This window comes from Erpetoichthys calabaricus, chromosome 2, assembly GCF_900747795.2.
Source record: "Erpetoichthys calabaricus chromosome 2, fErpCal1.3, whole genome shotgun sequence".
Lineage (NCBI taxonomy): Eukaryota > Metazoa > Chordata > Cladistia > Polypteriformes > Polypteridae > Erpetoichthys > Erpetoichthys calabaricus.
In genome coordinates this window covers 110,794,529-110,808,094 of record NC_041395.2, presented here as the reverse complement: position 1 = coordinate 110,808,094, position 13,566 = coordinate 110,794,529, and the positions used below count along the sequence as shown (strand labels likewise).

Sequence of the window (13,566 nt, the reverse complement as noted above, 5' to 3'; positions counted from 1 at the left end):
CGCCTGACCCGGCACAGACTCACTCAGAGGCACGTGTAAAATCCAAACAAGATTTTAATTTTTCTTCAGCAGGAGAGCACGTCTTCCCCGTGAACCCCCCAGCCACAACACAGTCCCAAAGCACTTAACTGCAAAACACACAACTCTCTACCTTGGCACCACCACTCCTCCCAGGCAACCTCGTCCTCTTCCTCCCGATTCTGGCCCCTGAGTGGTGGATGCTGGCTCTTTTTATAGCCCACCTGGAAGTGCTCCAGGTGCTTGATTACCTGTTGCTAATTGCATCTCCAGGCGGGACTGTAGAGGTGTCCAGGTGGGCTCTGGGATCCATGCAGCACCCCCTGACGGCTATCTCAGATCCCCACAGGGTTGTGGAGAACTCCATCTCCCATGAAACCCTGCGGGAAACTGAGACACCATTGTCAGCCAGGGAGGCTGCCACCAAGTGTCCCGGGGGAGGTAGTGAGACGTCCATGGTTGCTCCCCCGGAACATATGTGGAAGGGGCGTCCCGGCCAGGCATGGGACCCGGCCGCCTGCCACAAACAATTGGTTTTGTCACAGTTTACAGCTGATTACCGATTATTGTCAGCTTCTCCTTTTGACAAAAGTCAACATCAGCCCTGAAAGAGTTAAAAGCATTGGTATATGTTGAAGATCCAACATATTTCTTTATCCTTCACAACTAGGAAGTTCAAGTAGATAGATTTCAATAGATTGAGAGGAAAGAACATGAAATTTGGGTAGGTTTCTTTTAGCAAAGGTTATATTTGAGGCACAGTGGCATATATAACAGTATATTGTTAATATTCAATTCTCAACTTTAAGCACATTGAATATGCTAAATATTGTGTAATTAGGAGATGGTGGACATACATGTTTATCTTTGTAAGGGTGTAATTAACACAAATACTTCAGCCTTCAAGTGACCATGTATTCATAAATAGTGTTGATCAATAAGCATAATTATTGATAAATGATACACAGAGCAGAGCATACAGGGAAGAATTACAGATGGGTTTCTTTTCATTTCTTTGTGATTTCTCCCATAGTCTGATGATACAGGTATTTAAAAACAAGTAGTAGAATTGGAAGCTAGATAAACTCTTGTCTTCATCTGCTTTTCATTTTACTTACTGCCTCTTTGTGTTTGTCATTTGCTTGTCATTGTGTTTGTCATTTCTGAGGACCCAAGCAGCTGGACAAGGCCAAGGAAACACTCACGTAACACCTGGCTGCTGCAAATAGATGGTCATTTCCGGAGGGTGGGACTGAACCACGTGTCTGCCTTGGGGGTTGCCAACCTGGATTGCAGGCTGTTTTGTTGTGTATTGGGTGCGGCAACACACTGTACCAGTGCATGCTCCCCGGCCTGATCTCTTTGTGTTCCAAATGAACAAAGTCAGAATTGTATTTAGCTTTTTAAAGAAATATATGGTGAAATACACTGCAAAAAGTTACAGAAATGTTGGGAAGATATTCATTTTAATAATGTTAATTCTCCAAAGTGAAACCACAACCAGTTCATAACCAGTTTAATACTTTCTATTGGGTCACTCTAATGTTATTCAAATAGGTCTTTATATCACTGTGAAATTAATATATAAATCTACCCAAATCCCAAATATGCAAATCTATCCATAAATGATAATATAGTTTGTATGCGGTGGCCAAGGAAAAATGTTTAATGTCATGTTTTCATGCAAAATAGAGAGTGAAAAAAGTTTATGATATAATAGAAGCCAGTAGTGACCAATGCTGTACATTGGCAAATGATAAGAAAAAAGTCCAGGAAAAAAGAAACAAATTCTCTTCTTACTCTTGTCACATAATCCACATGTCAGTTATCCAGTCGTAAGCTCAAAACGTGCATATCTTTTTGCTAAATTAATGTTAAATATGTACTTCAGGAATAATCATAAACAGAAATCTAAAGCCTTTTTGAATTGAATTTTAATTCACTATGAGACAGGACTATTGACCTACAGATGAAGGGGGATGGACTGGTGATGATGAACACATTGGAAAGTAAAGTTAATTTTACTTTCTCTCAGAGATTTCTATCTTTAAATGGAGAAGGTTGTCTTATCTCCTAATGTCATGGTATTGTACAGAAGAAATATAAATTCTGCAGGTTTATCTTTAAGTAATTACCATCTAAGCTACCGACAATGATGGTTGTACATGGTTACTTCAGATGTATAATCTGAGGACTATCTTCCAACTGAGTATGTATTTTCCCATTGCTAACATATTGTCCGATGAGTCATGAACATGTAGTTACCATAAATAATAGTCTAGCTGTGTGTATCCCAAAGCAGTAAGAAATCTAAATGGCATCTAGATGCCAACTCATCACTGCTAAGCTGGGTAAAGCCATGCAAGAAGAGAAGTACCCTTGGGACATAGCAGATGAGCTGTTACCCATTAAATGCATTTTCTTTAAGGGTGAAAAAATCTTCATTGAAGCACAGATGTCATGAATTCATATCAGCCAAATGAATAAAAGTGTAAACAAAGGACCTACAACATCATGCTCTACAAGTACTCTAAATTTACATAGTGCTCTAGTTGTGTACACAAAAGTTCATGCATAAGGAAATTAGCAGTGATACAAAGAGAAGTATTGTGATTTTTTTACAACTGAAAGAGAAGTCATCAGAATGTTTTCATTCAGCAAAACAAACACATGAGCACTGCAGGGAGGATCAAGAGAATTTCAGAAATCCTTGGTAGTTACACAGCCCAGGTGAAGACGAGTACATTTTGTATAATTTTGACTGAGATCAAGAAATTCAGCTCGGGAAGACTGACAGCCTATCAATTATTAAATCAACTGAAGATGCAAAGTAAAGCCTGGAATTATTTAAGCATTTCAAGCATGCAAGATGACCCCTGTACAATGTATTTTTGATGCTAGAATGTTTGTTTAAACTTTTTATCAGCTACTGTATGTGAGTGGTTGGATACTATGAGCATGAAGGACAGGGTTTACAGTATGTACTGCCATGTTTTGAGAGTCATACTAGTGTATATAATTAATCAGTTATCAGTATCATTTGTTCTACCTGTCATTTTATGTAATTTATTCACCATTTTTTAGCTCTTGTCTATTCAATTTTTCTCCTTTCTACCTACCTTTTTAATTTTCCATTGTGCCTACATTTCTCTTATCTGTGATTTCTTGTAGTTGTTTCATTCTGTTTTGCTATTATAGGGTATGCTTACTTTTTTTTGCTTTTTTCTATTAATCTCAAGTCATTTTTCATTCCATTTTTTTTTTTTTACCTGTTATACATATTACTCCTTTATCTCCAGCTATCTTAACTTTATTTAACATAGCCTTAGTACTATAATAAGTATTGTATCTTGATGGCCAAGCAATAACATAACTATATGCAGCAGGTCTGTAAATGCAGAAAGCTTGTATCATGTCATTCCCTTGATAAAATTTGGTACTGTACATGTTATTGAAAGTACATTAATCTATCAGTGGAACATTAACCTAACAAAATTTTCTAAACTTCTTACAATTTTATAATAGTTTGACAATAAAGTAAATGTCAAACAAAAAAAAAGATTTTGGTTAGTTACCTTTATTAAAGCAGTTTTTTATTGAAGTGATGTTTTCTCCAGGATTATGTGCATTTTCTTTAGGTATTATTGTTTTCTCCTGCATCCAAAATTTAATATCAGGATTCGAGCTTTGACACCGATGCTGCTGGAAATCCATTGCTGGAAAACTGTTTCATAGTAATATAAATATATCTCTAAGAGAATATTTTTTAAAGTTTCTTTTTTCTAGAATGTGTGACATTCTAATGGAGCTTTATACAGTAGTTAATACTTCCTTCTTTACACATTTTCCAGGATGCATACAGTGAAATAGCAAACCTTTTTGCTGAATTTTTCCGAGATCTGGACATTGTTCCCAGTGACATCATTGCAGGTCTGGTATTGCTGCGACAACAACAGAGATCCAAGCGCAATGCTGTGCTCGATGAGGTACAAATTGCTGTTTTTAAATTTGAATTGATACACATTTAATCAAATTCCGTTTCTCAATTATGTGTAATCACACATCAGTTTTTCCAAACATTTTAAAATTACTTATGACTATGCAAAATAATCGTATATGATGGTTGCACAAACATTTTTTCAGCATATTCAATTCTTCAGTTAGTTTAGCACGAAATGTCTCAGATTTACTCTATGTTTAATTTAAAATGTTCCAATTGGTGCTGCATGGCAATTTGTTTCCTAGTACATGAGTTGTTGTTGTTCCTCAAAATGACATGTAATCAGTGAATTTTGAACAAGGAGCTGTTAGAGATGTATAATATGTACAAGCTTTTGGTTACGATGAACCTTCTATAGTTAAAAAGTCTCCTAGAAAAACCATATTAGACATATAACTGTGTGTCGCATGTGCAGAGAGCATATTGCACTTTCTAAAAATAAACATAACCTAATGCAAAAAAGTCGGTAGCATCATATTATACACTGGCATTCGACAGCATCAATGGACGAATGGTAAATGTGAATGATATGTTGTCACAGGTGCTGTTTGTGTTCTGTGGTGTTCATTGATATGACGATAATGTAGGAGGCAATGTAAGCTGAAATGAAATGTCAGCTATATTCATGAAAATAAGAACTCCAAAATATCCATTTGAAATCGATGGTGTGTCACACTCTGCCTAAAGGACTGCCATTAAGAGAGCTGATAATGAAGAACCACAAGAAATGCAGATTTCAGTGTTCAAACTACCTGAATCAACAAATCTGCCTAACAACATCAGTAGATGCACAGATGGGGCTGCACAACATCCACCTTCTAACGGCATGTCTAAAAGAATAACTAAAGAAATTTAACATTATTGTCTAATTGGAAATGCAACCATGCCATGACAAAATAGTCACAGCATTTTAACTTGTATATCCATAGACCACAAAGTTTATCTAAACTCTTTTTGCTGCTGTTATGTCATATAGTGATGCAACAGTTAAAATGACAGAGTCACTTGTCAAACGTGTGGAGCCCAGTAGCTGTGGTGATCCACAAGTCTGTGTCCCAGTCTATCTCCACTGTTTTGCAAATTAATTATTAAGCTTCAGTTACGTTGTGCTACTGAGCTTCTGAATGGATAACAGCAATTTTAGTTTTTTATTTTTGGATAACAGCAATTTTAGCTTTTGTTTCCTGTGAGTGTCAAGTCTTTTGTTCAGTATCTTTTGTCCTCTTCCTGAAACCCTGACAGGGTTGATGCACAAACACAAGAAGCTGGGAGCAGGTATTTTAAGAAGAAGCCCTGTGAGTGTAGCCTTTACAGCCATGGACTTCACCACTATTCACTACACACTTTTTAAGAGGTTATCCCCATGAGACTATATTTTCTGTGACAGTCATGACCCTATAAACCTATGTATCTGTTTTAAGATTTATATAATTTTACACTGATTGATTTATTATATCTCCTTTTTATATAATAAAGGCAGTCAAAAATAATAAAATTAAATGTCCTGTAGTTCCAATGGCACATTTCCTTAGTCAAACTGAGTAAATTCTATATTTATATCATAAGTATTTATTCTTCAAATGTTGCACAAAAATAATTTGAATATGACTCTATGTAATATTAGATAATACTAACTGGCACCAATGCAACAGCATTATTTTGATCAAATATTTATCAGAACACACAAAAAAACAGCATTATAGAGAATCAAATAGATTATGCAAGGGAAACTCCAGCTTTTCTAACCATAGCTTAAATAATAAGCAGAAGTCTGTAGAGTTAAAGGGCAGCATGACTTAATGTTATCCAAACAAATGCATTATTGTATTGCTTACACTCATGACACTTTCCCGCATTACTAATATAGACAAAAAATATTACAGACGATTCTGATGATGTAGTGTATGACATAAGTTACATTGTGCAACAACTCATGAATTATTTTGATGTTTTCACAATTTGCACAAAAATGTTTTTCCACAGTTGTCCTGATACAGTCAATATGTTCTTGTTGATATTTAAAAACGATGAGTTTTTGTCTACAAGAAAAAATCAAGATGTATGTTTTGCTTGTCATAGCCACATTAGGTGTTTCTTGTACATTGCTATTAATAAGACAAGTTGAACTTAATGATACAATAAATATCTTTAAATATTCATAATATGTATTGAATGAAATTATGTACATACTGTATGTTGCATGCTCTTTATGTGTTCAACTTTGTTAGTGTTGAATTACTTCCACTTTTTTAAGGAGACATGCAATTGAGTATTTATTGTGCGATATACACATGAAAAAATCTTGAATTTGAAATTGAACTTAATTTATATCCCAGGCAAACAATGACATCCTAGCTTTTTTGTCTGGAATGCCAGTGACCCGAAACACAAGATATCTTGACTTGAAGAACTCTGTAAGTATATCAGGACATCAGTGAGTGTAATTATTTTAGCACTGATAATTTGCATATTTATGTGATACATTAGCTGTGTGTCTGCATCCTTTTTCTTTACTGTTGCCCTTTTCTAGCCAGCTGTAACTAACAGCTAACAAAGCTAAACATTTATTATTGGAGTTACTTGTGCTAAACTGCTTGCATACAGTTAAAGTCTTAACTTCATTCTGAGAAGCTGTGTTCATATATCTGAATAATTGTAATCTTATTTTTTCCTTTGCCCCATGCAGCATGAGATGGGTATGTACAAGGAAGTCTGCTATTATATGCTTTTTGCTCTGGCAGCCTATGGATGGCCCATGTACCTGATGAGAAAGCCAGCATGTGGACTATGTAGACTGGCTAGTTCCTGTTCGTGAGTGTTACATTTTCTACTGTTCACTCATCTACTAAAGAAAAAAAACTGTCATTATAAATATTTTGTGTAACATTATAAATAACACTCTGGGGCAGGGTTGTCATACCTAATGCTTGGTTCAAAAGCGGATTGTGTCAATCCCATCTTAACTCTTAAAGCAAAATACTTACTTAATAGCTGCTTTATTGATTTTTGCATGTCTAAAATGCCCTCTGTTGTGTATTTTGTGCCTCCAATGTATTTTTTCTAATTAAATAAGTAAATTCTGTAATTCTTGCATTTATGTTTAGGTCTGTTCAAAGTTAAATCTCTGTTGCCACATTTCTTTTCAATCATTTCTAAACAAAGCAACAAGACCTTTCATGTTGCAACTGACAGTCTAATGTATTTTGATTTACTTGTTCCATGCAGTACAATAATGTTTGTTTTAAATTAATTTCAAGTTTATCAAACTTCTAACTTTCAATAGATATTGGTGTAAATACCGTGGACATTTTTCTGTCAAAATGAGAACCACATAAGAGTGTCTTAAGTTTTTAAAGATACTACAATAGGTGTTTGAAGATGCATTAGGTAATGTATTTATTTATTTGATGCATTGCCATATTGCTCTTTATAAATTTTATTAGTTAAATGTGGGGGATTTTGCAAATATGGCCTGGTGCAAGTCTTGCAAGGGAACATAAGAAAAATGGAAAAATTGTTACCTTAAATGGAAGTGCACCTTCTTTTATCCATTAAAAACCTGAAATACCCCATTTCTAATAGTTAATATAGTCTATTTGGAATTGTGTCCTCTGCAATATACTGTATAACTTTTTTGATATGCAGTTATTTATTTGGTAATTTGAGCATGTGTCATGTTTTTTTTATAGTACACAGCATATGTTAAGGTAACTTTTTTTTATAAAGTCTTGTTTTAATGCATAGAACTTGGCCTATTTATATTCACAATAACTTTTCATACCTAATGATAATGTATCAACAAAAAATAAACACCTCTACTGTATAGTCAGCCTCTCAGGAATGACTTTGTTATTTTGTCACTTTTGAAAAAATATATCATAAACTGTGATGTCAAAAAACATGCTGTTATATTATCACAGCTATTACTACCTAATGTATTTAGGAATAATCACCCATGTTTTATGTTATATGGTCATAGTGCTTGCTGCTTATCTCAAAGAGCAGTATGCATGATATGATCTAATTATGGACGGAATACCAGTCTTATATCATGCTTACAGACTTGTCTAGCCACTTGACAATGTCTAGCCATACTCGTGTCAATCACCAATTAACCCACCACTAAGATGTGTAAGATATGGGAGGAAACCAAAGTACCAAACCAAAGTGGTTAATGTTCATATTTTACACAGATAGGTTTCTAATGCAATTTCCACGACCCTCACACCATGAATAAATGCAAATGTCCTCGTAGGGAGCATGTTGTAGTTGCTAAAATATTGAACTTTAAAATAGCATGCTGCTGGTTGATCTCCCAGTGTTTCTCTGAGCAAGACACTTAACCCACCTGTGCCTCTCTTATTAAAAAATATAAATAATTGTAGTACAGTTATGGTTAAAGGCATCAGATAAATTAAGTATCCATAAAGATATATTAACTAGAGCTTTGACTGTGTAAATGGTTTTCTTTTTCTAACTGAAGACATCTGTGTGTAAATAGTCTGTAAAGAGAAACTGCTTTGGCAAGTAATATATATTCTAGCTGCCAGTATACTTTTAAATAAATACGCTGTATGCTAACTGTGCAGTTCTACCAGAATAAATAAATTTTTCAATGCACTAATAAAAAGAATTCATTGGATAGCTAAATAGTAATGTAAACACTTGAAAATGTTAGCTGCAAATTGAGAAGTGTATCCAAGACAGAAATCAGGAAGCACTTCTTTACACAAAGGATAATGGAAGTCTTGAACAAACTTCCATGTTATGTTTTTGCTGTTGATTTCTTGCCTGCTATTAAAAACCAACTGGATAAAATCCCAGGGCAATTTAACTATTAGCTAATGAGTATGTACTGTATGTAGTGTCAATGGTCTACTCTCATAATATTCTTAGGTTAGCTGTGATTATTTTGCAGATAATAAATAATATCTGAAACAATTATGCACGCTTGACTGTTTTTCATTGTAGGTAATTAGCCCTTTTTATTTTTTCATAGTAGTATTTTCTTACTGTGACCAGGGAAGGTAACAAACTGTAACAGGAACGTTTAACCTGTTTTCCTAATGTTGCACTCCACAAAGTGGAGTAATATCAAAAAGGAAAGTTTACAGGGAGATATTATAGTCATGGGGGACTTTAATTATCTAAATATTAACTGGTATAACCTTGCAGATGGAGGACCACAAGATCAGGAGTTTTTAGAAGTAATCAGTGACTGTTTTCTAACACAGCATGTTAAAGCACCAACAAGGGGTGAAGCTTGTCTGGATTTAGTATTTTGTAATAATCAGGATAGAGCTGAGGGTGTGGAGGTGATTGAACCACTAGGGTCAAGTGACCATAATGTAATACAATTCTCAGTATTTTGTAAGAGTACAGATGCAAAGACTAAAATTGTTAAGTTGAACTTTGGTAGGGCTAATTTTGAGCAGATGCGACAATGTCTAAGTTGGATACACTGGGATAAGCTTTTAAGTGTGGAGACAGTCGAGGAGCAGTGAAACAGGTTTAAAAATGTTTTACATGTAATGCAGGACAGATACATACCTAAATTTAGAATTAATAGGAAACGAAAAAAAACTCCATGGTGGATTAATAAAGATTTAAAAAAGAAGTTGCAAAGGAAAAAACTGCTTTATAAGGCATATAAGACTAATGACTGCAAAGTGAATCGTAGAGTGTATGAGAACATGAGGGCAACCATTAAGAAGGATATCAGGGAGGCTAAAAGACAGTTGGAGAGGAATATAGCAGATAAGGTGAAAGACGACCCTAAGAGATTCTTTCAGTATTTTAGTAGTAAAAAAACAGTCAAGGAGGAGGTCAAGTGCATCAGAAATAGTAAAGGGGAATTAAAAGACACAGACAGTGAAATAGCGCATGCCCTAAACTTACATTTTTCTGAGGTGTTTACAAGTGAGCAAGTGGATAACCTTCCAGAGGTAACAGGGACTACTAAGGAGGTACTGAGGGATTTGGAAATTGAAGAGGGAGAAGTGCTGCTCAGATTAAATAAGCTGAAATCAAACAAATCACCAGGACCAGATAATATTTACCCTCGAGTTCTTAAGGAGGTTAGCGAGTACATATATAAACCCTTGACACATATTTTTAGGAAGTCACTGCGCACTGGAGAGATTCCGAAGGACTGGAAAATGGCAAATATCATCTCATTATATAAAAAGGGTGACAGGGCAGATCCAAGCAACTATAGGCCAGTAAGCTTAACATGCATCACAAGAAAATTAATGGAAGGAATTATTAAGGATAAGATTGAGCAACACCTGGCAAGGACAAGAGTAATTAGGAACAGTCAGCATGGGTTCAGAAGAGGAAGGTTGTGTTTTACTAACATGCTGGAATTCTATAAGGAGGCAACAAAAGGATACGATCAAAGTGGAGCATATGATATTATTTATCTGGACTTTCAGAAAGCATTTGATAAGGTGTCACATGAGAGGTTGGGCATCAAATTATAAGAAGTGGGAGTTCAGGGTGATGTTTTAGATGGGTGCAGAATTGGCTCAGACACAGGAAGCAGAGGGTGATGGTGCGAGGAACCTCATCAGAACTGGCAAATGTTAAGAGTGGTGTTCCACAGGGGCCAGTGCTAGGGCCGCTGCTATTTTTAATATATATAAATGATTTAGATAGGAATATAAGTAACAAGCTGGTTAAGTTTGCAGATGATACCAAGATAGGTGGATTAGCAGATAATTTGGAATCCGTTATATCATTACAGAAGGACTTGGATAGCATACAGGCTTGGGCAGATTTGTGGCAGATGAAATTTAATGTCAGTAAATGTAAAGTATTACACATAGGAAGTAAAGATGTTAGGTTTGAATACACAATGGGTGGTCGGAAAATTGAGAGTACACCGTATGAGAAGGATTTAGGAGTCATAGTGGACTCTAAGCTATCAACTTCCCGACAGTGTTCAGAAGCCATTAAGAAGGCTAACAGAATTTTAGGTTATATAGCACGATATGTGGAGTACAAGTCCAAGGAGGTTATTCTCTACCTTTATAATGCACTGGTGAGGCCTCATCTTGAGTACTGTGTGCAGTTTTGGTCTCCAGGCTACAAAAAGGACATAGCAGCACTAGAAAATGTCCTGAGAAGAGCGACTAGGCTGATTCCAGGGCTACAGGGGTTGAATTATGAGGAAAGATTAAAAGAGCTGAGCCTATACAGTTTAAGCAAAAGAAGATTAAGAGGTGACATGATTGAAATGTTTAAAATTATGAAGGGAACTAGTACAGTGGATCGAGACTGTTATTTTAAAATGAGTTCATCAAGAACACGGGGACACAGTTGGAAACTTGTTAAGGGTAAATTTCGCACAAACATTAGGAAGTTTTTCTTTACACAAAGAATGATAAACACTTGGAATAAGCTATCGAGTAGTGTGGTAGACAGTAAGACATTGGGGACTTTCAAAACTCGACTTGATGTTTTTTTGGAAGAAATAAGTGGATAGGACTGGCAAGCTTCGTTGGGCTGAATGGCCTGTTCCCATCTAGAGTGTTCTAATGTTCTAAGTCCTTGGCATTTATGGATGCGTGCTTTTGTATGTTCAGCCCTCTCGACAAGTTTCAGTTCATTTTCTACTTGTTTTTGCATCAGTCTATCATTATTGACCTATCGTAGAATTTCTGAACCTGCATAATATATAATTTTCTATAGTAATGTCTTTACCGAGGCTTCAGTGTTTTTATTTCTGTAATTTATTTTAATATGAAAATACCTTTATTAGGCAGAAGAATTTTTAATTCCCCTTGGTGATTTTGCCTTTGATGTAAGTGCAAGTGTATTTGCTATGCTGGTCAAAGGAGTATGATTTGCTCTAATGGTTATAAATGAATAAGTTGAATTGCACATTAGAAGAATACTTACACCTTAGTGTTTTTGTTTCAATGTCAATGTAGCATATTATCTCACGCAATCAGCATTGCTGCTTATAGGAATTTTAAAACAATGATACTCAATTTGACTTTTTACCAGTAGGAGCATTTTAATAAAGTCTCTGCCCATTTTCAAAATACTTTCCTGTATCGTAAAATTAAGAACCACTGCTCTGTAAAAAAATATGTGCTGCATATGAGAAGAGCCTCAAAGGCAGGTAGTTCTTCCATAAGAAATCATTGGCTTGTCCTACGAAAATATTCTTACTTCCATGTAAGTGTAAGTTTAGTGATGATGATAGGTTCACACATTTGCTGTCCAGTTAAGTTCAGATTCTGTTTCTATAATGTTCAGAATGTGAAGAAAAGTTTATTTTGGCGCGGTGCCTGTGTGTGTGTGTGTGTGTGTGTATGTATTTATATATATATATATATATATATATATATATATATATATATATATATATATATATATATATATATATATATATATATATATATATATATATAAATACATACACACACACACACACCTATATAGATATATATATATATATACATATATATACTAGAGAAAGAGCCCGTTTCGACAACGTAAGATGAAACGGGTATGAGTGGAATAGTAATAAGTATAAGCACCACAAACCTGATATAGGTGTATTGAATGAATGCGTAATTAGGCCTCAAGCTGTAGTCGAAATCGCCTTTCAGGCCTCTAGAGCTTTAATTGAAGTCGCCTTTCTCTTTGAATTTTTGCGGCCGTAATTCCGCTGCCTGCCGCGATGTTGGGGCTGGATGTCGGTCGAAGTCGCCTTTCTCTTTCAATTTTCGTGGCCGTAAATCCGCCGCCTGCCGCGATGTCGGTCTCATAAGGTTTTTCAGGCAGCTGCGCCAGAAGGCGACTGCGCATTCGGATTCGGACAGGAGTGAGTGAGTGAGTAGGCTGGCGAATTATATATAAGACTAGCAAAATACCCGCGCTTCGCAGCGGAGAAGTAGTGTGTTAAAGAGGTTATGAAAAAGTAAAGGAAACATTTTAAAAATAACGTAACATGATTGTCAATGTAATTGTGTTGTCATTGTTATGAGTGTTGCTGTCATATACAGTAATCCCTCCTCCATCGCGGGGGTTGCGTTCCAGAGCCACCCGCGAAATAAGAAAATCCGCGAAGTAGAAACCATATGTTTATATGGTTATTTTTATATTGTCATGCTTGGGTCACAGATTTGCGCAGAAACACAGGAGGTTGTAGAGAGACAGGAACGTTATTCAAACACTGCAAACAAACATTTGTCTCTTTTTCAAAAGTTTAAACTGTGCTCCATGACAAGACAGAGATGACAGTTCCGTCTCACAATTAAAAGAATGCAAACATATCTTCCTCTTCAAAAGAGTGAGTGTCAGGAGCACAGGCTGTCAGAGAGATAGACAGAAAAACAAACAAATCAATAGGGCTGCTTTTAAGTATGCGAAGCACCGCGGCACAAAGCTGTTGAAGGCGGCAGCTCACACCCCCTCCATCAGGAGCAGACAGAGAGAGAGAGAGAGAGACTGAGTTTGTTTTTCAAGCACAAATCAATACGTGCCCTTCGAGCTTTTAAGTATGCGAAGCACTGTGTAGCATGTCGTTTCAGGAA

The 13,566-nt window shown here is 35.8% G+C and overlaps 1 protein-coding gene across 1 annotated transcript in view; it reads left to right on the top strand.

Moving 5' to 3' along the window:
- dagla (diacylglycerol lipase, alpha) overlaps nt 1-13,566 on the top strand; it is a 343,026-nt gene that overhangs the window by 245,579 nt on the left and 83,881 nt on the right. Inside the window, 3 exon segments of the mRNA XM_051923753.1 lie at nt 3,870-4,004; nt 6,355-6,432; nt 6,705-6,829. Of these exon segments, the coding sequence (XP_051779713.1) occupies nt 3,870-4,004; nt 6,355-6,432; nt 6,705-6,829 (338 nt within the window).